This window comes from Staurois parvus, unplaced genomic scaffold (genome assembly GCF_062004578.1).
Source record: "Staurois parvus isolate SC_StPar_1 unplaced genomic scaffold, SC_StPar_1.0 ptg000059l, whole genome shotgun sequence".
NCBI classification, from domain to species: Eukaryota; Metazoa; Chordata; class Amphibia; order Anura; family Ranidae; genus Staurois; species Staurois parvus.
This window is the reverse complement of record NW_028317855.1, coordinates 8,578,196-8,602,639: the sequence shown is the minus strand read 5'-3', so window position 1 is coordinate 8,602,639 and position 24,444 is coordinate 8,578,196. Positions and strand designations below refer to the sequence as shown.

At 38.9% G+C, this 24,444-nt stretch overlaps 1 protein-coding gene across 2 annotated transcripts in view; it reads left to right on the top strand.

Annotated features, from left to right (window-relative positions):
* Positions 1-23,457, top strand: part of PACRG (parkin coregulated) — an 816,916-nt gene extending 793,459 nt beyond the window's left edge. The window contains exon 5 of one of the 2 annotated variants that reach the window (XM_089668604.1): positions 23,099-23,457. In XM_089668604.1, coding sequence (XP_089524730.1) covers positions 23,099-23,259 — 161 coding nt within the window. In that variant the 3' untranslated portion in view covers positions 23,260-23,457. The remainder of the gene's footprint in view (positions 1-23,098) is intronic. The other variant, XM_089668605.1, reaches the window with a different exon arrangement.
* The last annotated feature ends 987 nt before the right edge of the window (positions 23,458-24,444 follow it).

The following is a 24,444-nucleotide window of genomic DNA, read 5'->3' as shown; positions in this document are numbered from 1 at the left end:
GTAAATAAGCATAATGATCATATTTTAGTAAACACAGGATGAGAACACTCATGCCAGACAGAAGTATCAGGAAGCAATGCCAAACCCATGTGAAGCCTCATTATTCTTGTTACACAACCGTGGCAAACATTTTCTAGCTTTAATAGCTAGAACTCAGAGAATTATATTTTGCTGAGTAATGTATGAAGGGCTTCATACTTCATCTTATGCTAATTGTGATAGCATAAACTGAAGGCAACATAGTGTATGTGAAATTATTACTAATAATATGAAGTATCAAGCACTTCATACATTACTCAGCAAAATATAATTCACTGAGTTCTAGCTATTAAAACTAGAAAATGTTTAGTTTGCTCACATACATGGAACATCTTAAAAGATTTCCAACGTTGATGAAATGATAAATAATCATTCACCCTTAGGCTGGCTGTACATCATTATTTTTTTTTTCATTCAGCTAATGGTCTGAATGAAAACAAACAAAAAAACAGATTCCTCCACCCACACAAACAAAGAGGATGGAGGAACCCCCCTGCATGGACATTGTATTCTGACAGTGGCTCCTGCTACTGTCAGAATATATCACCGCCTGTAGCTAGTAATCAAGTAAATGTTCTTGTCCTTTGATAGAAGTTGATAAAACAGTTGACTTCTGTCAAACAGAGATGGCCACAGACTGACTGATATCAAGTCATTCCCTGCTGCACCAGCAATCAATGTATGGCCAGCTTTAAATTGGCTACATGCTATCAGAGTGTAGGGACTTTTCAGCACATGAAAATGAGTTAAAGCTGAAATTTTATCTGCCTATATTTTGTCCTCCCTGGTTCCTCACCCCTCATCAACATGCTAATTAATTTTTTGCATAAGAGCCCTCAGTCCTGATGCAAGCAGTGGGCTGATTCTTGAGAGAAGGTATGCAAATATTGACAGTTCTTGACAGATGGATGTCAGTCTGAGAGAGTGGATGTTACTAGGCAAACTGCATTTGCATACAGACTGTCCTAGTTTATGGCCACATGTGTTACTGAGCCTACATGACTGAAATAGTTCAAATCCAATGAATGAAGGGGCTGGCTAGGATTGAAGAGGAAAAGGTTAGATTATGTTAGACATCCTCCAATTTGCTATTGAGGCAGATTCTATCTGACTTGTTGTGGTTTTTATGGCACCCTGTGAGAAGCTCACAGTGTGAAGTGAAAAGAGGAGCCTGTACAATTGTGCAAGACTGATGGCTGTAGTTCAGCTTTAAATAGTACCCATGCTACACCCAGACAGAAAGATTACCTAAAGGTTTGCAGGACTTGACTTGATAGGGTGGTTGAAACTAAGGGTATATACTGTTTTTGCAGACTGTACAGCTGTTTAGTGATCATAAAGAGAAACCAATAGAGCATTGAAAGTAAACAAAATAAACAAAAATGTGCAGCACTATATAGAATTACAACTGACCATAAAATGAATACATAAAAATTATAAGGTGACAACTATTTCTGCACCAATGAAAAATTACAAAGTCTAAACTGCCACTGTGCAATGTCAAAAACACAAATAATACCAAATAACATAAACAGCGCAAAAATAGACCTCTAAATGAAATAAAACTTTTTTACATAAAGTGAATAATACTAATAAATATATCATAAACCATAAATGAATAGTGAATGCCCCACTAATAATAAACACCAAAAGTCTGTGTATGATGAAAATAGAAATTTCCAAAAATTCTTCAAATGTAAAGAAGCTTCCACCTTCCACCCGTGCAAACCAACATCAAATGCACTCACCAGATATTGGTGAATGAGAAGCCTTTAGGGATTTTAAAGGGATCCTAAACCCTCTTTAGCATCCACTTTATGGAATTCTTCACCATCAGAATAGGCTCCACCGTTCAACCGGGAGAAAAAAATCTCAAATAGTGTAATATTGCCAATCAACAATATAATTACCGTATTTGCCGGCGTATAAGACGACTTTTTGACCCTTGAAAATCTTCTCAAAAGTCGGGGGTCATCTTATACGCCGGTACACATGTTAGGGGGGCTGCGGCATTAAGTACAGGGGTTTGCAGGGGCTGACGTCTCTTACCTGGATCCAGTCCCACGACGATCCGGTCCAGGAAGCGCGGCGTCTCCTTCAGTTCGGCCACTGGATGTTCGTGCGGCTGCGCGGCTCCGCCTCCTCACCGGTGATTGGCCGCCAGAACTGTAGCTCAGGAAAGGCACACAGGCGGCCAATCACCGGCGAGGGGGCGGAGCCGAGCGGCCCCGCGAAAATTGAGTGCCGGAGCAGCAGGTAAGTGCTCTGTGTAGAGGTGCTGCTGCAACCACATATGCTGGCTGCAGCAGCACCATACGAGAACAGGGTCAGCAAGTCTCAGTGGGAGGAATAGTGCCCCATCATTGGTGTCACTGATACCAATGATGGGGCACTATTCCTCCCACTGATACCAACGATGGGGCACTATTCCTCCCACTGACACCAACGATGGGGCACTATTCCTCCCCCCCACTGACACCAACGATGGGGCACTATTCCCCCCCCCACTGACACCAACGATGGGGCACTATTCCTCCCCCCACTGACACCAATGATGGGGCACTATTCCACCCCTCACTGACACCAATGATGGGACACCATTCCTCCCACTGACACCAATGATGGGGCACTATTCCTGCCACTGATACCAATGATGGGGCACCTATTCCCCCCACTGATACCAATGATGGGGCACTATTCCTCCCACTGATGCCAATGATGGGGCACCATTCCTGCCACTGATACCAATGATGGGGCACCTATTCCCCCCACTGATACCAATGATGGGGCACTATTCCTCCCACTGATACCAATGATGGGGCACTATTCCTCCCACTGACATCAATGATGGGGCACTATTCCTCCCACTGGTGTGCATTGGAAGAGGGGTAGTCTTATACGGCGAGTATAGCCCAAACACTACATTTTAGCAGGAAAAGTAGGGGGGTCGTCTTATACGCCCAGTCGTCTTATACGCCGGCAAATACGGTAAAAGCAAAGATTAAGGCCACTCACATGTCAGCAACTTTAAAAAGTATATTTATTAAAACCATGGCCTCCAAATGGAAAACAAGCACTTTACAGCCTCCAAATTCAGGAATCCCACATCACAGCCACGGGATAAAGCAGAGGATCCACACAGACCAGCACAGTTCCCAAAGATGGCCACTGGAACGCACTGCTCAGCGTGCGCTCCACTCACTTCTTGTCTGAGGCACCTATTACAAAATGTAAAAAACTAAACTAATAGTTTTACAAAATGCATCTGCACATGTGGGACACCCTGGGGTTTATTTACTAAAGCTGGAGAGTGCAAAATCAGACTCACTTGTGCATAGAAACCAATCAGCTTCCAGGTTTTATTGTCAAAGCTTAAATAAACAAGCTGAGGTTAGAAGCTGATTGGTTTCTATGCTGAAGTGAGTCTAAATTTGCACTCTCCAGCTTTAGTAAATAAACCCCCCAACGTCAGAACTGATTTATTCTTCCGAAGTAAATACACCTTTGCACACTGACTACTGTCTAGTATCCCATTGTTTCTCTCCTCCCTCATTTTGATGAAGAGGGGCAGGGGAGGGGCAAACAAGGATGCTGCGCAGGTGCCCAATGTCCTTATCAACTGATAACATAATTGTTATTTTATGTTGTCGTTGGCTAGAAAGATGTAATGGCACACAATGAAAACCTGTGGCTTTGTATAACTAAAAGGCAGGCTTGATCCACCTGCTGGTTTGTATAAAATTTTTGGGCAATTTTTAGAAATTTTGCCAAGGCACCCCTGAAAAAACGTGAAGGCACACTGGTTCAAAATAGGCTGGTATAATCGGTAACATCTACTTTTCTCTACTGCATATTTATAACTTAACTGCCAAAAAGAAATCTTTGTTTTTATACCATATAACCATTATTTTTAAAGATGACTGATCATAGAAGAAAAATATTTTTAGTATCTTACTGTTACTTTGTATGTAAAGGTCATGATACTAAGCCAGGCTTATAATTGTAAAACGTAGCATGCATATCATGGTTATTATTGGCTTTATTATTCATTGATACCATTGTTCACAGGAGACAGTGAACAATGCTGCGTCAAGGCATCTCTGCTCATGTGCGCCCTTTCTTTTGCATAAAAGCAATTAATCTACTGCTATTTTGAAATCTATAATTGAAATATAATGGCCAGACCCTAATCGTAAACCTAGGACAACTAATCTGCTTTCTTTTCTTTTGAACTTATGGACCTGACTAGCCATATAAAGGCAACTGGGAAATATATATGCATTTTAGTTTTCTTTATTCTGACCAGCAGCTTCATCAGTATAGTCTAATTACATTTAACTCTGCATGTCAACATGCCAAATCATGATTCCTGGGAACACAGTTTATCTGTCAGCTATATTTAGCCATGAGAGCATAATAGCCATGTTATGTGGCATGAGTGATAGCAAAATGACATGTAAATCCATGGACACTTCTTGTCTTTATTTTTTATAAAAGACAAATATACCTCAGAGTGAGAGTATGCTTATTTTTTTTTTTAATGACACATGTACTGGGGAAGACAGTGAGCATCAGAGGTCAGAGCTAAGGTTATAGAGATATCTTTGAAACAAGGCTCAGATTGCAGCTGTCTGCACTATACCTGGCTCCTAGATAAATAGCGGACTTATGTTTCCAGGGCTGCCAGTACTTTAACCTTCACAAGCACAAGTGTTCAGTCTGGGGTCTGTGTATTCACAACGCTCATCTCTGGGGATTTGCTCAATCCATCAGCCATTTCTCTACTTTCATCTGTGGTTTTGAAAGCATTCCTTCAGCATGCGACTTCATGTTCCTATTAAGTATTCTGACTGGAGAAGTGACCCTTCTCTTTCAGTTAACAAATCACACTAAGAGAAAAAAAAAGAATTAACAAATATTGGACCTTTAGCAAGTATGTTTAGTTAACTCTTAGATTGTAAGCTCCAAGGAGCAGGGCCCTCCTAACCCTCTTGTATTGAACTGTATTGTTGATGTATTGTCTCCCTTTATATTGTAAAGTGCTGAGCAAACTGTTGGCGCTATATAAATCCTGTATAATAATAATAACTGATTTGGGACAGGCATATTACCCAGGCACTGTTTAGCATGCATGACAGTGAAATATTTAACCATAAGCTATATGTTGATTTAACAACTAGCCCTGCGTCTGTTATCACATTTCTCTCCAAACAAAAAAGTGATAGAAAAAGAAAATAGACATTTTGAACTATTTTTTATTACCAGTTCCTAATAAGATTTGGCATATCTTCTCATGACAGATCATTTGCATTTAAATAGATATACATCTTTTACTTTCTAACCCTGATTAAAGGCTCATTTTTCAGTTTTATATGTCACCTTGCCCTGGTAAGTCTGTAAATGGATTTGATGAGTCTGTAGACCCAATTTTCCTCACTGTTCCTACTCACTCTCATGGTCATTGTAATGTACAATTTCTGTGGTATACTGAGGTGATTGTAGCCGTATTAGTGCATTTGCGACAGAAACAATTGAGTACTGTCCGTGATACTTTTTTTATTTGCACTAACATACAATTTTGAGGACAAGCTTTCGGGGTATGTCCCCTTCTTCAAGGTCTAAGCAGTACTGCTTAGACCTTGAAGAAGGGGACATACCCCGAAAGCTTGTCCTCAAAATTGTATGTTAGTGCAAATAAAAAAAGTATCACGGACAGTACTCAATTGTTTCTGTGGTATACTGAAAAATTATTTTCCTATGCTTGTATACCACTTTTAATTCAGATAACAAAACTGGAAGAAAACCAAGAACTTCCAATTTTTGTGTCTACCCTATAACCAACATTTGAATTTTTGAGGCATGTATAGATGATAATCACCATAAGAGTATATGGTTTTAATTTGCAAACCATTATCCACATCAAGCGGGAACTCCAGCTTGTACAAGCACATGTGCTAAAACTACGACTTTGTAATGTAAATGTTATATACTGTACAGTTTCTACTGTTAGAATTACCACTTTGTAATGTATATGTTACATACAGTAGGTACTGCTAGAACTACAACTTTGTCATGTATATGTTACACACTGCAGCTACTGCTAACTACCACTTTGTAATGTGTATGTAATACACACTAGTTGGGATGAGGTAGGGTTTGAAGTCTTTTCTTTTTATTCATTTTAAAATACAATTAAAAACATTTGAAAAAAAAAATTGTCAAAAAAGACAATTGAAAAGAAACATTAAGCCCTGGTTAACACCGGTGTGACTTTTCATGTGATTGACAGTTCAAAATCATATGACAACTCACAACCTATTGTTGGCAATAGAACCATTTGAAAAAAAGGTTCCTGCACCATTTTTTGTGATTTCAGGTTCAACTTGCATAGAAATCTGTGCATAAAGTCACACAGATCTCAGGCAAGACGCGCATGAAATCGCACTGACCTATGAATTTTAAATTGTGCAACTTCAAAAGTCGGATTCAGTGTGAATGAGAGCTTAAAGGGAACTCATACATGACAAAAAAGGAAGGGGGTGACAAACATATATAAAAAGATGTATTCCTAAATCCCAGTTCTAGTATCATAACGAAAATTGAGCAGAAGGAAAGGAGGAAGTCCCCTAATTAAAAAAAAACATATTGGTCCCTCTAAGCTTCTCCAAGAGAGTGATTAAACCTACCAGGCCTTACTTTCTAAACCCCACATTCCCTCTATCCCTTACCCCCTCCTTCTCCTCCTCTGAGCATCCCTCAACCTCGACCTACTTAGTGAAACATGACCATCCAAAATCATCTCACTCGCAATCATGATTTTTATTGATATCGCCCCCCCCCCAAACAAAAACAATTGTGAAGACTACATACCAAATTTACTGTGTTCAAATTAAATATGTGTCCCTAAAAACTAATTCTCCCCTATATCCCCAATATCATCCCACCCTTAAGAGAGAATACTCGAGGATATGAGAGAATACAGTCGAGGAAGAGGGAAGGATTAAGAGAGAATACAGTTGAGGAAGAGGGAGGGATTCTACCATCAAGAAGGGAGGGTAGTTAACTTTCCCCACTCATCAAAAACCCCTCCTTATTATTCTCTCTAAGAAGCTCAGGCCAACCACCTCCCTCTTCTTAACCCACTTCAGATTCAGGTCTGAATTTGAACCATGGTTTCAAGGCAAACTGCATGTTTGCAGTCCTGGTGAATTAATAAAGGAATTCACCAGACTAATTCCTTTTTATCCATAATGCACTGCTCAGCCTTGGAATTTAGGTAAACTGACTTAGAATGGTCAAACCAAGGGCTTTTGGATAAGCTAGTCATCTCACTATAGGGTGAAGTCACAGTGACCAAATTGACAATGTGCTTTAGATATTATAGGGAAAGCATAGAGATTGCTGCTGACAAACTATATGGGAGATATTAGTGCAGGTCTTTTAAGCAGATGTACATAAACTTTCACTGAATGTCATGTAAGTAGCAAAATGCTTTGTTACATCCTAATGCAGTTGATGTCCTGCAGCCTTTTAACAGCTTTCCCCTGCACACATACACTATAGTGATAACAGACTGTATGTGTTTTTTCACATGGCAAATTTCCTATTGTTGCTAACTGCAGTTGTTTTTTTACAGGGTTTTTTAAAAGTGTTTCTAAACCCAAACCCAAAGGTGTAATATATTTCAGCTTGCTAGTCCTTGGTGTAGTGTCAGCATTCATTTTTTCAAACTTTTGCTTTACTTCCACCTGGTGGAAAATAACACTTTTTCTGTCCTAGGGTGGCAACATTACTCTTCCTCTGTATCTATGGAGGTACTCATATTTGTCTCTCTAGGCTGCTGATCACCTAATATGGACTACAGTCATGTTCACATCACTTCATCTGTATTACATGGGGGGCAGGCCAATTGGTACTTTACAGAAGATAGCTAGGAAGGAAGATATTCCTCTATGCAGCTTATAGGAAGGGGTAAGGACACTGAGTTTCTTGCAAGATCAATCTGTATTTGATAAAATTGTTCTTACCTTCAAAGAAGAGAAAATTAAAGCATCTAGCACATCCAAGTACCGTAAGCTGCAATATTATTAAATATTAGATTTTTGTTCTTGGGTTTATTTATCCTTTAAACAGTTACAGTGGAGCATGTGCATCAAGCATAGCAGCTTACAGCTTCAAATGTTTGTGGAAATTTGCAAAATGGTGTTTTCAATGCTTTTTTTGTTTGCTTATTTTATTAAATGTCTCCCACTGCAGTGCCCAGCACCCTATGCCATTTTTGACAATAGCTTGTCTTATTAGCCTTGAAAATGGCCAAAATGTAGCAGCAGGATTCATCCCGCATTGAATTCAATATGATTTGCTGCTCAGCTCAGATTTCTTGTATTTCATACAGGATTTGACAAACTTCCTACAAATGCAACCCAGGCAGGTGTACTCATCCCTACACAGTAGCTACTGCTAAAATGACAATTTTGTAATCACACACCAAGAAGCGAAACCTTGACATAGTGTAGTACTGTAGTAGACTGTAGTAGATGATGGCCATCAGCTCTCAACCAAGATATGAATGTGATGCCAAAGCTGCCCTCTAAAGATCTGGTAATCTTGAAACTACACAAACAAAACAAAATCGCACAAAGGCTTAGTGCATTACTGTTGACACTTTAATAGGAATAAAAACCAATGAGTACATACTGTACTTACAAGAGCAAATGAGAAATCCAGCAATTTGCATAATCGCATCTCGAGGTGTGTGCCCTCTTCTTCAGAGCAAAACTGTTGTTCTGGAAATGAGGGCATGTCTCTCAAAATACATCAGCTGGTAGTTTGATTAACACTGTTTGGACCATGTGAGTTCAATCCTCTAGAAGATCAATTCAGTTCCTGGGTTAATGCACAACGTTGGCTTTACCATTTACTCTTGTGACTATGTACTCATTTTATTCCTATTAAAGTGTCAACGCCCTTTGTTTTATTTATGTACTACTTTGCAATGTATATGTTACAGACAGTAGTTACCTGGTTAGTATTAGACTGAACTTAAAAAAGCATGAATGAAGTCCAGCATTACACCCTGGCAATCTAAAATTAGCCAAAACATGTATGTAAAACATGTTCCAAGTATTTTAAAGGAGTTTATTGTGAGAAAAGCATGGAGATTGCCATTGCTGAACTTTGTATCTGACAATAGTTGCTTGACTGTCATACTGAATTCACAGTTTCAGTACTTTATCAGCATGATTGTTCAGGGTCAATAATCTTGAAAAGACTTACCTGATCTGCACATCTGCAATGACTCAAGAAATAGTAAAGCCAAGGAATCCGCATCACAGCCAGGCATCTAGCATTAGCAAAGGTTACCTCTGTATTACTCTCATGACTCGTTTAATCACTTCCTTTTGCTTTTTTAAGGAAGCAACCATATTTTATTGTTAAAAATTAATTGAAAAAGCTGAAGTTAGAAGCTGACTAGCTACCATGCACAGCAGCGACAGATTCGGAGTGCTCCACTTTTACTAAATCGCCCCTAATGTGTTTAATTATTTAAAGAACAATGGTTTGGCAATTGGCACTGGTTGACAGACACTGACTTTTTGATATGCATTTGCTAGAATCAACCATATGCACATTTTAAATAGCTAGGTCTTGGTTCTTCTGTTCAGTTTTGGTAAAGCTGTTTACAAAATTAGGTCTGAATGGCAGAGTTGTACTTTATTTGTGACTTCCCTTATCAGAAGAAACAACTCCGTTTGTATTACTAATTGCAAAGAAAAGTAACTTGCTCAGAAAATTCTGGCTATGAAGAGTTGCCACTTTAAATAATATTTCAATGAGCACACATATTGCTGAGCTTATTTGTAGCTTTTTCAGTAGAGCCTGCACATGTAACATTATTCAGCCCCACTTTGTTTCATTATTGATCTTTCTTAGCTGCACAAGCAATTTTGAAAGTTTTACGTTATTATTACAGCAATAAAACTACTCACCAACTCAGATAAAAATATCAATGCCCTTTTTTTACAATGATTTAATATATCACCTGCTGTTATTTGTCAAGGCGAAAAAAAAACAATTGCTTTGTTTTCATATTAGTACTTCAATAAAAAAATGTGAAGTAGGCAAGGATTTTGTTTGATCCGGGCTAGTATTTCCAGGGAATGGAAAACAGTGATAACAGCTGTCATACTGGCTTGATTTCAATGTATTTGTTTCAGCAGCAAATCACAAGTGTATTTGTACTTGACTTGCATCATTCGTAAAACTTCTCCATGTGTTCCATCGTCACTGTGACATCTGACAGGGTTTTTCAGAAATGTTACTGCAAATAGCATTGTGTCTTGCAGTAGTTGTATAGGGACATGACACAGTCATTTGAAAGCAGTGTTAGTTTACCTTTTACCTAACCTTTTTGGGCTTCTGTTTTTATGTACTAGACTAAACTAGACTGTGCTATAGCAGAAATATATTTAAAGAAAATAAAGGGAAATTATGACCCATTTTAGTAAAATGTTTTCACTCCAATGTAATGCCCAATATATTATTTAGATGGCATTTCAGCTTTCGTATTTGCATAAATTTATCATGCGAAGGAGGACATGTTGCTTTTCTAGTTCACTTAATATGGAATATCAGCTGTAGCCACTAATAGAAAAACCTGATTTAATTATGGAGCAACACATCAAGTTTCAAGTGCAATTGTCCTCCAAATGAAATACCATTTCTTATTACTGGGCATAAATTGACAGTAAGCCCTTTGTAAGTAAAACTAATATTAAAGAGTGCACTATTTGTTTGTAGCTTTATTTAAAAATTGGCCCATTTTTAGTGTTACATTTCAGAGTGATGGAAAGCAGGGAGGACACGTCTCTAATGCTTAAAATAACGTTAAGGGCAAAATAAAACATGTATAAAAAAAAAAGGTAAAAGTTACCTGCTGTTTGCATTGATATTGTACAAATGTTGCTTTCCTCTACTTGCAGTCCCCACTGGTGCTATAAGTTTCCCTCCTCCTTTGGTGCTTCCTGTAGCAAGTCATGTGCTAAGGAGGCACCCATGCATGTTTGCTCCAAGTGGGTCCTGTGCTGAACTGTGTCCATAGAAACACACAACACCAGTAAGTCATACCCCTGCATCCTCCTCAGAAAAGTTTGACTGACAGCAGCAGGAGCCGATTGCTAGCTGACCCCAGTTTCTCCTGTGATGCCAGGAAGGGTGGGAAGAGATGCTGGAGCTGGAAACAGCACTGGAGAGGTGACATGGAGCCAGATATGTGTTTGGGGATGGGGGTAGGATAGGTAGTGGGGTGGTTTTTTAATCTTAAAGTTGAACTAAATTCTCCAATAACAAAATTGAAAGCAGGTAGGCTCTTTGCAGAAGAGACATGCAAAGCCTCTACTGCAGGGGTGTCAAACTGGTGGCCCTCCAGCTGTTGCAAAACTAACTTTGGGAGTCATGCATGTAACTGTCAGTCTTGCAGTGCCTCATGGGGCTTGTAGTTTGGCAATAGCTGGAGGGCCATCCGTTTGACATCCGTGCTCTACTGCAATAATATAATCTTACCTGCGTGCTCTCAGTCTTCTTTAAAATGTACATTGAGCTGCACATGCAGGACCATTGTGTCTCTAAATGTTCAACACAGGGTGGGGGGAATACACAAGTATATATATAGCCCACCACACTGCAGTCCACAGTAATTTAGCACAATAAAGCACAGCATATAACTGTATAGCAACTAACCTAAACAGACTGTCGGTTCTCTTGTAGACAACTCCAACACACACTGACAAATGACTGCTAGGAGCCAACCCTTTTATAGTGAGGGTCTGTCACATAAGAAAACCCTGCAAAGTTGAAAATCTGGAAATACTGCTAAACGCACAGTTGAACTACATGTGTGTACTGTTCTACTTACTAAAGGATTTGTAGTTCTGTTCAGCCAGTCTTGTGATATACAACTCTTGGCCACACTGTGCAGCCAGGCAGAAGATACGCTTATTTCCTGGTTTAGAAATGTAGCTACCTATGGCACTTCTCAACTCCTAAGATAGGACCATAAATTAGCCTAGTCACCTCTGTCCAATGTGTAGGGGGATAAATTTAGATTGACCCAGGAAGCTATAATGGTTAACCTGAAAGTAGCAGAGTGATCTTTGTAATCATGAAGGATGTACAGTATTTGTCACCACAGGATTGCTGGCCAAAATTACAAATACTTTTGCAAGTAATGTCATAAATATATAGAATATGCATATAGGTGTTTATCTATTTGCTTAGAGTTCCACTTTAATCTGTGTGGACATACTTTGTTTTGCACAGTAGTCTTTTTCACTGAAATGCATAAAAACTGCTTGTTCACTGAAATCTTTTAATGTTGATATTTTAGTTAATATGGTAGGAATTATATGAAATACAGGGCTGTTGTACCAGTATACTGACAACAAGAGAGAGAATAATGAGGTTATTCTTTGTATATATACGGTATATTTTTTTTAATTTCGCATAATATGAATTGGCCACTCACAGTCCACTATTTACTGATTATTATCTCCATAATAAGGACCTCTGTATGCAACTTCATACAGGAATAATGTTTTGTATGTCACATTTATTTCTGCTAAGAACATTCTCTCTGCATGATACTCCAATATGAAGTTAAACATCTCAGACATCTCAGGAAACCCTTATATATCAGTATCAATTTTCTTCAAAGTGCAGATGATGACTGCATACTTAACATTAGGTGTTCTGAACAAATCAATGTGATTCATTTATCTTGTAGAGAAGTCTTTGTATTCTTTCACTGAACTCATCCCTAATTATCTCACTTTGGGCTGGCGTATTTGCTAATTTCAGCAACAAGAGGAGATAAGCAGTTATTGCACTTGGCAGGTGACTTCAGTGCAAAGCTGACCATTTTAGTAAAATCATAGCTGAGAGGTATTTTTCTCCTTGAAGAAAGAGAAAAACAGGATTTTTTAGGTGATAGATGCTTCAAGAAATCATGATAATATCTATAATAACAGTCCTTAGAATTGTTTCAGTATCTAACATAGCTTTCATTGTCTGGATTTTCCCTTTTTTCCATTCAATTTAGCTTTAAAGCATCCTCTGCTCAAACAAATTTTGAATGGCACTGACAAATCTTTAGTTATTAATTATTAACGTGGATTGGGAGTTGTGTGGCATGGTATCAAAAGCACATTCTCTTCACCGTGAGCCCACAGCATAGGAACAAGTGCTTTAGTATTTAAGTACAAATTTTAAGAATTATATGCAATAAAAATTAAGAAACCTCATAACAATAATCTAGTGAGAAATATACAAAAGTACAGAGACAATTTTGACCATTTGAAGCTTTTATCAGGATTAGATCCATTGAGAGACTTGAGAGGGCAGTGGTTGCAAACCTGTGACATGGAAAAATGAACAAAGCACATACTTCTATAGTGTTTACTTCTCTCTATCCAAAGCACTGGTGTCAGTTATCTCTACGGTCTAGTTTCTCTGCTCTCTGCATCAATGACTGTTAAAAAAATTTTAAGAATCCAAGAAATAGAGGGTTTAAGAGTGCAGTGCCATCAGTTAGGATATACAGGGTCTAAAAAGGACAAAAGAGTCATAAGCTGCATGGGAAAAAGGTGGACAAGTTGGATACAGTCATTCCCTTCCACTGATGGTTATCTGGGCACCACTAAAAAAGATACATTTTCCAACAAGAATGCTTAAAGTGGTAATAAACCTTTACAGATGCCCTTTGAAATGAGACACCTCAGGTGATAAACAGTAATGAAGCAAATCCTCTCTTTAGCTGCACTCTCTCCTATAGAGCCTTCCCAAGTATGCAGATTAGATGGTATTTCTCAGCTTCCAGGATACAGGGCGCAGGGATCTGATGTAACATACTCCACAGCAATGAGCAGACACCTGAGTATAATCTGAAACCTGGTTGATTTTAATGCCCCGTATCAGTTTTTTTTTGTTCAGCCCAGTGAGCTAAACAATAAAAACCTGACAGATCGCTGTACTAACACAAGCGGTGTGGCGCTGTGGACTTCCCCCCTGCCAGAACACACTGATCAGTGCTCTCAGCTGATTAGAAGCTGATTAGCAGACCTTTTCCGGTCATACCCCTTTGACATAAGCTAGATGAATGTCTGCCATACACATGAGCTGGTTTCTCTTGAAACACCCTATACCATCCGATATTCGGCCTGTGTACAGGGCTTAATAGACACACCTCCCTCTACCCAGCTTCACTGAGAAACATGAACAAAAACTGTTTAGTGAGGCTGCAAATCACCTCTTGTGTGTTAGAGGTAGGGGGCAGAGATCTGACACAATCTACAGCACAGAGCTGAGTGTAATCTGAGGCCTGGGGGAGGGGATGGACCCCTCATCTATACAATCTCATAGGGAAACATGCATATCCTCAGTTCAGTTAGGCTGTCAATCACCTCCTGTGTGCTAGAGGTAGAGTCACCATGTATTTTGTCAGAGAGAACTGTGAGAAGTGACACATGCAGAGTGTAAGGGAAGAAGAGTGTGTCTAGGAGCCACACTAGGTGCTATAGACTGAGCCAAGTACACACTATATGAGGATATGCTTTCTTCATTTTTCATTTCAGAAGTATACAACCACTTTAAATGTGGTGGCATAGCATTAGTTCCAGTGCTGCTGGTAATTTTACAGGAAATTATACCAGAGTATGCATAATGCAAGTGAGGCCACCAGTGTAGTGAATGGAGGTAGTAAATGGTGAGATGCAGCAAAGAACAGAAGCCACGTAGGCCTCACTGCTTGGAGGTACACTTCAGGTGTCATATGCAGTATACTGCTAACAGACTCAGATTCTGGTAAGATAGCCAAAAGGTCGTGTACATAAATAGAATGCCCAAACCGTTTGCACACTGTGCAGTCTTTGGTTTTCACTTTATTCCAGTACATGCCTCATGCATTTTATATTCAGTAGTTTAAGCTTAATTAATGATTGATCATTTTGTTATCTCTTTAAGATGTATTCAGATCAGCACAGCATTTAATAAAGCTTGTATAAACATGCTTGTGTCAGTGTGCTCTCCCGCATTTGATTCTTTGTTTACTGCTTTGAGGTAGATATGCACACCAAGATACAGCTGTCCTTTATGGAAGACTGTCAGTATGCATTGACATGCTGCTGAACGTTGGATGCACCTCAGATGCTTCAAACACAGGGACATCCAGCAATCATTAAAGTCTAAATTTGTTCTAACACTCATGTCTAGAATAACGGACAATTGCCTCTACAAAGTGTGTAGATATTATATGTGCACTGCATTTGGGAACTTAAAACAGAAATGCTTAGATAGCCCTGAGTCTGACCCTCTATAGAAACAGAGAAAATAAGAGTAGATTCTATCAATTACATTGAGTTATTTTAGTAATGATGTATAAAAGTCTGAATGAAAAGAAAAGTTGACATTTTTCATGTAGCAACTAGTGTGACTGCTTATTTTTGATTGTTTATTCCTATATTTAAAGTGTAATAATAGCCCCACATTTCATATGCCTCCTATGTGTATATTGTACCATATGCTTTTATTAAAAACTATCCTGTTCTCTTTGCATTGCTTCCTCTGTGTGAAAAAACTGGTAAACCTGCCGGCCCCCCTGCTTTCCTATTTCAAACTGACCGTACTAGGCATAGATGCACATCCTTCCCAGTGCGGTCAGTTTTCTTCTTTGCATTCTACTTGCCTGTAATCCAATGGTCAGACTTGTGCCCTCTACACAGCTAATCACTAGGAAGATCAGCATACTACTGGCTCTGTGCCTCCTACCTTCACATCCCTCTGCAGTCTCCACCCCCTGGTACAGATACAGGGTTTTGCTTCTTCATGCCGGAGCCTCCATTGAAGAGCAGTGATTGAGCAGCACAGTAGTGGCATCACCAAATCTCACTCTTAACTGCCTGACACAAGCAGCCAAAGGCAGCAGTGCCTTAGATTTCACACTGCAGGTACTGTATACAGCTATGAGACTGTAGGCACAGGAGTTCAGGAGTTCCTAGACACCCTCACATACCAAGAAAGGCACTGCTATTTTTCAGGGGAGATTTCAGACAAAATATATATTTTTTTATTGAAACTGCTTAGGTATAACAAAGCAACTTTGCACCCTTTCAGTTCAGTTACAGTTTACAACAAAGTATGAGCCTCTGACCCAGCTCTAATGAGTGGTATGATTTGATAAAGTAATATGCTGCAGTTGGTATGCAACAACCTAAGTGTAAATCTGGTCCTTACATATAATATTTTACTAAATAATGCATATGGTGTGAATGACTGTATGGAAATTCAGCAATGCAAAGACATAAAGAGAATGTCAGCATTTTTTTTTACAGTTTTTGAGCTTCCTCACAGCCTTCATTCATACACATGTAAATACCCTTACCTACATCATGCTCTAGTATCTGAACATTCTGAAAATATGAAGAATTCCAATGGATTTTAAAGTTATATTAAAGGTTCATTTTTAAAAAAATTAAAATAACAAACATGTCCTACTTACCAGCTCTGTCTAATGGTTTTGCACAAAACAGCCTCAATCCTCCTCTTTTCGGGTTCCAGCTGGCTCGCCTGACTCCTGCCCCCAATGAGTACCCGCATAGGAAGCCATTTCCCATGGGGGCACTCATGCGGGCTCACTCAAGAGCCAGACTGTTTGCATCTATTCAGACACACAGCCTGGCTTGGCCCCACCCCCACTCCCTGCTCACAGGTTTTGACTGACAGCAGCAGGAACCAATGGCTCTTTCTGCTCTCAGCCAAGCCTGTGAGGGCCAGGAGAGGGGAGAAAAGCTGCTGCAGATGTGCAGAGAAGATCAGGCTCAGGTGAGTATTGGGGAGGGGCACAGGGAGATCTGCACTAAAAAGGATTTTTACCTTAATGCATAGCATGCATTAGGGTAAAAAACCTTTTTTCCTTTACAACCACTTTAATATCAAACACGTGTAAAATAGATATGAGATGCATAAACAAAAAAAGATGTACAATCAATAGGTTGACTTATTGGGAGCAGACTTTGACATCTATAAGTATAAATACAAAAGAAGGATGTTTATGTACTGTATTTGTAATCGTGGCACATTGACATTCCATCTTGTCTACAGCTTAATTTGTAAAAGGTTTTGATCCTTTTAGAAGGAAGGTAGATGCAAATTAAAAGGAAAATATGTCTCATGGTTGTGCTTTCTCAATATGATTAGTATTGATTCATTGGTTGCCCTCGTTAGTTGTGGGTCACTTTGAAAAACTTTACAAATGCACTTTGAATAATGAATATGTCTTGTAAATGATCCAGACTTAGGTATGGTAGACTTAGCTGTCAAATTGTACCTTTCAATGTTAGTCAACAGTTTACAGAATGGAATTTAGTTAATATTCCACATACTAATTACGTTCATGAATGTAAATTAAATGAACTATAGCAGAAACAAGCACTATAGAAAATCTATGGGGGATACTAACAAAGATCAATAAAATAACGGTGGTATTCCTTTATAAAAGCCAGACGTGGAAGGTTGTAATGGTAAAGTCTAAGAAATGGCAAAGAATATGCACACAGGTAAAAAAAAAAATAATTGCAATAATTGTAAGAACAAACAATTACTATACCATCATTTGAAATTTCCTTTTCCTGTCTTCTCTATTGAAAAGACGGGATGTGACTGGGTTAAGGGCTCATACAGTCAGGTCCATAAATATTGGGACATCGACACAATTCTAACATTTTTGGCTCTATACACCACCACAATGGATTTGAAATGAAATGAACAAGATGTGCTTTAACTGCAGACTGTTAGCTTTAATTTGAGGGTATTTACATCCAAATCAGGTGAACGGTGCAGGAATTACAACAGTTTGCATATGTGCCTCCCACTTGTTAAGGGACCAAAAGTAATGGGACAGAATAATAATCATACATCAAACTTTTACTTTTTAATACTTGGTTGCAAATCCTTTGCAGTCAATTACAGCCTGAAGTCTGGAACGCATAGACATCACCAGACGCTGGGTTTCATCCCTGGTGATGCTCTGCCAGGCCTCTACTGCAACTGTCTTCAGTTCCTGCTTGTTCTTGGGGCATTTTCCCTTCAGTTTTGTCTTCAGCAAGTGAAATGCATGCTCAATCGGATTCCGGTCAGGTGATGGACTTGGCCATTGCATAACATTCCACTTCTTTCCCTTAAAAAACTCTTTGGTTGATTTTGCAGTATGCTTTGGGTCATTGTCCATCTGCACTGTGAAGCGGCGTCCAATGAGTTCTGAAGCATTTGGCTGAATATGAGCAGATAACATTGCCCGAAACACTTCAGAATTCATCCTGCTGCTTTTGTCAGCAGTCACATCATCAATAAATACAAGAGAACCAGTTCCATTGGCAGCCATACATGCCCACGCCATGACACTACCACCACCATGCTTCACTGATGAGGTGGTATGCTTAGGATCATGAGCAGTTCCTTTCCTTCTCCATACTCTTTTCTTCCCATCACTCTGGTACAAGTTGATCTCGGTCTCATCTGTCCATAGGATGTTGTTCCAGAACTGTGAAGGCTTTTTTAGATGTCGTTTGGCAAACTCTAATCTGGCCTTCCTGTTTTTGAGGCTCACCAATGGTTTACATCTTGTGGTGAACCCTCTCTATTCACTCTGGTGAAGTCTTCTCTTGATTGTTGACTTGATTGTTGACAGTTGTTTTCCGTGGTCTTCCAGGTCTTTTGGTGTTGCTGAGTTCACCGGTGCATTCCTTCCTTCTTTTTATGAATGTTCCAAACAGTTGTTTTGGCCACGCCTAATGTTTTTGCTATCTCTCTGATGGGTTTGTTTTGGTTTTTCAGCCTAATAATGGCTTGCTTCACTGATTGTGACAGCTCTTTGGATCTCATCTTGAGAGTTGACAGCAACAGATTCCAAATGCAAATAGCACACTTGGAATGAACTCTGGACCTTTTATCTGCTCATTGTAATTGGGATAATGAGGGAATAACACACACCTGGCCATGGAACATCTGAGAAGCCAATTGGTCCCTTAACAAGTGGGAGGCACATATGCAAACTGTTGTAATTCCTACACCATTCACCTGATTTGGATGTAAATACCCTCAAATTAAAGCTGATAGTCTGCAGTTAAAGCACATCTTGTTAGTTTCATTTCAAATCCATTGTGGTGGTATATAGAGGCAAAAATGTTAGAATTGTGTCGATGTCCCAATATTTATGGACCTGACTGTATAGACTGGTTTTATTTTCCTGTGTTTTACATGCATTGGAAATGCACATCCAATCCAGTCCAGCAAATTCCTGTTGACTTTATCGGATATGATACAGTACATGACAGCTTAGAGGCTGAGACTGACCTCCCATATGGAAGTAAAATATATTTGAAATATATTTTTAAAATATTCTTCCCAAATATATTGACATATATTTGAAATACTACAATTTTGGCCATATTCAATATATTAAAAAAAAATAAAAATAAAAAAAAAAATATATATATATATATATATATATATATACACATACACATATATACTGTATTTTTTAAATATTATCTTCAGATTTTTTTAACATATAAAAAAGTAATTTTAACATATTTTACATATATTTGTGAATGCATTACAAAAATGTAGATTTGTATTTTTAAAGCTGTATAGTATATTTGAAATGTATTTTTAAAAATATTTTTCATATATTTTGTAATACAAACGGATTTCAACATACAGTATATATATTTATTGAAATATATTTTGAAATATATTGAATATGGCCAAAATTGTAGTATTTCAAATATATGGCATGCATTCCACATGGGCTGCTATGCTTTAGGTTGAGTTACAATTGTTTAGATAGAGCAGGTCCTTTTAAGGTGCATTTTATTTATAACCAAAACATGTCACATGCAATTATGTAATCAAAAAGCATGCATTTGAGCAGCAGTGCGTTAAAATCAAATGAGAACACCCATTTGCTTGAGTCCATAGGGTGACGTAGATTACCAGTGTTTGCGGAAGAAAAGGACATAAATGGACCTGTGGCATTTAGAGCAGCAAAGTGTGTATATCTTGAGACCAAGTGCATTTGTTCAGCTCACATATTTGTTAGGCTGGTGGGCAGGAATTAAGACTGTACACTGAGACCAACTTCTTTTTGTTTCTACAGGACCATAGGGCCTATTCACACTTTTTGTTTTATGTAACAAGGTGTGCTGTTGCATAGGGCACAATTCAACAGCATGATCTTCTGAAAACAAAAATGAAAGTGCACTGCAATAAAATATATCTGTGACTTGAGTTTTCTCTACAATATACTTTATTTATGTCCACTTACACGCCGGAAGATTTTAACCCCTTCACGACCAGGCAATTTTGTGCTATACTTCACTTTATTACTTTGACTGGTAATTGCGTGGTCATGCAACACTGTACCCAAACAAAATGTATTTCATTTTTTTACACAAATAGAACTTCATTTTGGTGGTATTTGATCACCACTGGGTTTTTATATTTTTATAAATGAAAAAAATACTGAAAATTTAGAAAAAAAACTATATTTTTTACTTTCTGCTATAAAACATATCCAATAAAAAAATGTAAAAAATCTAGTTTCTTCATAAAGTTTGACCAAAATGTATTCTGCTACATGTTTTTGATAAAAACAATCCCAAGAAGTGTATATTGATTGGTTTGCATGAAAGTTATAGCGCCTACAAACTATGGTGTATATATACAAACATTTTTTTTTTTATACTACTAATGACGGTGATTAATGACTTATAATGGGACTGAAATAGTGCGTCAGGCAATCTGACACTATTTAACACTGAGGGGAACTGACTAAATGCCACAGACATCATCAATGACATTAATACAGTGATCAGTGATAATACTATACACTGTCGCTGTACTAATGACACTTGCTGGGAAGGGGTTAATGTCTAGGGTGATCAAGGGTTTAAATGTGTGACTAACTATGTGTAATATATGTGATGATTGCTGCTTTTTACTAATGATCTCTTAGTTTCTCATCCCTGCTTTGCAGGGGTGAGAAACAGATTGTTCCCAGATTGTGCAGAGCTCTGTGTTGATTGTCAACACGTAGCTGTGGGCTGTTAATGTACATAGCCAGTCAGCAGGTCCCAGCTATGAATATTTGGCTGGGACTTGCTGAAAGGCTCCTGTTGTGTACAATCACAGAAGGAATAGGTGGATGGGGCCTCTCGTGAGTGCCGTGGAAACAGGCAGCGGCGTACTGTATAGGCAAGTCAATTTTCCTGTATGGGCTGCCCGTCTGCAGTACATTGTGGGCAGGTGGTCCGCAAGTGGATATAGATGCTTTATACTTAATATAGATGCTTTGATTTCACCTACCCTGTTTCCCCTAAAATAAGACCTACCCTGAAAATAAGACCTAGTGCTATTTTTGGGAATTGCTAAAGTATAAGAACTACCAAGAAAATATGACCTAGTTGTGATCAGGGCTTGTTTTCAGCTGGAACATGGCGGAACACCATTCTGCCACCTCTGCCACTGGCCCTGCGCACACCCATATCTACTATCTCTTATTAATACAGAAGCGCGGCTGAAGTGACAGCACCATCCGCTCCCACAGAACCTCCCTACCTCTGTACTCACTCTGGGACAGGGAAGGAACAGATATCTGTGGGTGCAGTATGCAGTGTGTTTAGGGGTGGGCATCTCCTCCTGCAGCCTAATGCATGGAAGCAGATGCCCCAGGGGTGATCACCGGCCAGTGGGGAAGAGGCAGAGTGGTGAGTAAGTGCGCTTGGTGCACTGTGTGGGAAGATAGGACCCGAAACGGGAGTTACTATAGAGATCGGCCGGCTGATGACAGCTGTGTTTAGCTAACCATATGAGGGCAGTGGAGGGGGAGGGGGGATGTGCAAAGGTGAGCTGCAGTCAGGTGTTGCAGGGGTAAATTGAGTCAGGTGAGTTGCAGACAGGGTGCATAGGTGAGCTGCGGCTGGGGGGGTGCAGAGGTGAGCTGAGTTGCAACCCACCTCTGCACCCTCCAGCCACAGCTCAGCTCTGCACCCCCTGGCCACAGCTCACCTCTGCATCCCCTGTCTGCAACTCACCCCTGCACCCTGTCTGTGGCTCATATCTCCACCCTGTCTGAAAATCACCTGTCAAGTCACCCCTGCAACACCTGACTGCAGCTCACAACTGTCATCAGCCAGCCCTCTCCATAGAAACCTCATCCACAACTGCCTGCAGCTCACCTCTGCACCCCCTGTCCACACCTGGACATTTAAAAAATAAGACCTACCCCGAAAATAAGACCTAGTGTGTTTTTTTGAGCCAAAAAAAATATAAGACAGTGTCTTATTTTTGGGGAAACATGGTATGTACTGTTTGACCTGTATTTCAATACATTCCAGTTAAGCAGAAATCTGATCATGCATTTCTTATCCATTTAACATCCAATTAAATATACAGTTCAACAACGCATTTTCCATTGTGTGAAACTAATTTGTAATAATGTAAGGAAAGTATAAAAATGTACAGTGTCCAAATCAACCAAACATTTTACATTGTATCCTGAAATAGAAATGACAACTGAGATCAATCTGATTGCTATGTGCAATTCCACCTTCCTTTCAGTTTTATAATTGTCTACCATTTTCACAAATGATCTTTTAGCACATGCTAATGTTTTATATTGGAAAAAAATATGTCAGTTTACACTGTTAGACAAGGTACTATTTCCAAGCAGTCACATAAATGCACGTGCACACTTCAAGTACAGATTTAAACAGGAGCCAATTAACTGACAAATAATGTATGTTTGATGTGGAACACTATGTGAATGGTGTTAGTATATATTACTGCATTTGCATGGGTTTCTCCTACAAATAGAGTGACAATGAAGAAAGAAATAAATTATTATAAGGAACAGTCATTAAAGTCCTTTGTGTAACACTTTACACAGACAAAAAAAGCAAATCGCAAAACATGACTTTTAAATCTAACCGTTTCCCCTCTTTATTTACAGTGAACTCAGGCGATGGCATTGACTACAGCCAGCAAAAACGGGAAAACATCGGTGACCTGATTCAAGAAACACTGGAAGCTTTTGAGCGCCATGGAGGAGAAGATGCATTTATTAATATAAAATATATGGTTCCTACCTACGAATCTTGTCTGCTGAACTAAACAAAATAGGATTATTGATTGAAAATAAAGGCTGCGTGCTTCAAAAATTGTACATCCAACTGAAGCATTTACTTCTCTTGTTTATGGCTGTCCTTCTTCACAGCTGCTAAAATGAGATATTCAGGGCCATTTCACTGTTAGTACTATTGTGAACAAGGCTATCAAATACATAAACAGTGACTGTTCCTTACATTACAATGGTGTACTGTGCTTTTTTGTACTGTGAAAGAATACCCTCTTTATAGCTAAACTGACTGAAATGGGAGCTGGAGTTAAGTCTTCAGTTGTACGGACAATAAAACTATAATTTTCATATGCAATTCAGCAATTGCTGCTCTGTGTTCTCTTGCCCTAAGGGTGATGTCAGAGGTTTTAATGAGGGTTTGCTCTGACTGCTTAATAGGTATTTGTCATGGAAAAGAAATAACAGTTCAGTTGTGACTCCTTCACAGCTGTGCTGTATAACATGTCCTGTTCCATAACTACTACCAGAGTAAAAGATTTCATATAGCCTTTACATTTGCTGATATTCAGATAATAATTTTATTAAATATTGAATACACCCACATTATTTTCTGAATTAAACAGAGTAACATTAAAATCTTTAAAAGGCCATGTTATTGCATGAATAACAACAAATTCTGTACATGCAAGTGAACAGCCAGCTAGCAGTAAGAAAAGTTATTTAAGCCTATTTTCAACAGTGTCGCACTTCCCACAGTGAAACCATGCACCTAAAATATGTGCTATCCTAGATCATATAAACAATCCAAGTATAATAGTACAGTCCAACAAAAGTCCTAATAGTTATCGTCTGTGTTCTACCACAATATTATAAGATTCCTTCTACTTTCTTCTTCATTCTTTAACCACCATTTCTGTACCAAAAATGACTGTTACTATGAAACCAGATGTGTTCTCACCTAGGGTATATGACCAAACCCCTAAGTAAGGTCATATAACACTTGCGTCCTCTCCCACAGGACTCATTTAATGATTCTCCAGTGTATCAGACGGTTCCACCTCTTAAATCTACATACACTTCTCCTTACTGCTTCCTTCATTCAGCACTCCATTGCTCTTCAGCCATGCATATGGAAAGAGAAATCATCATACATAGCATTTACCTGTATAAAAACTTTACCATAAAAACAAACTCCCAGTATTGCATTCACATTTGCTTGG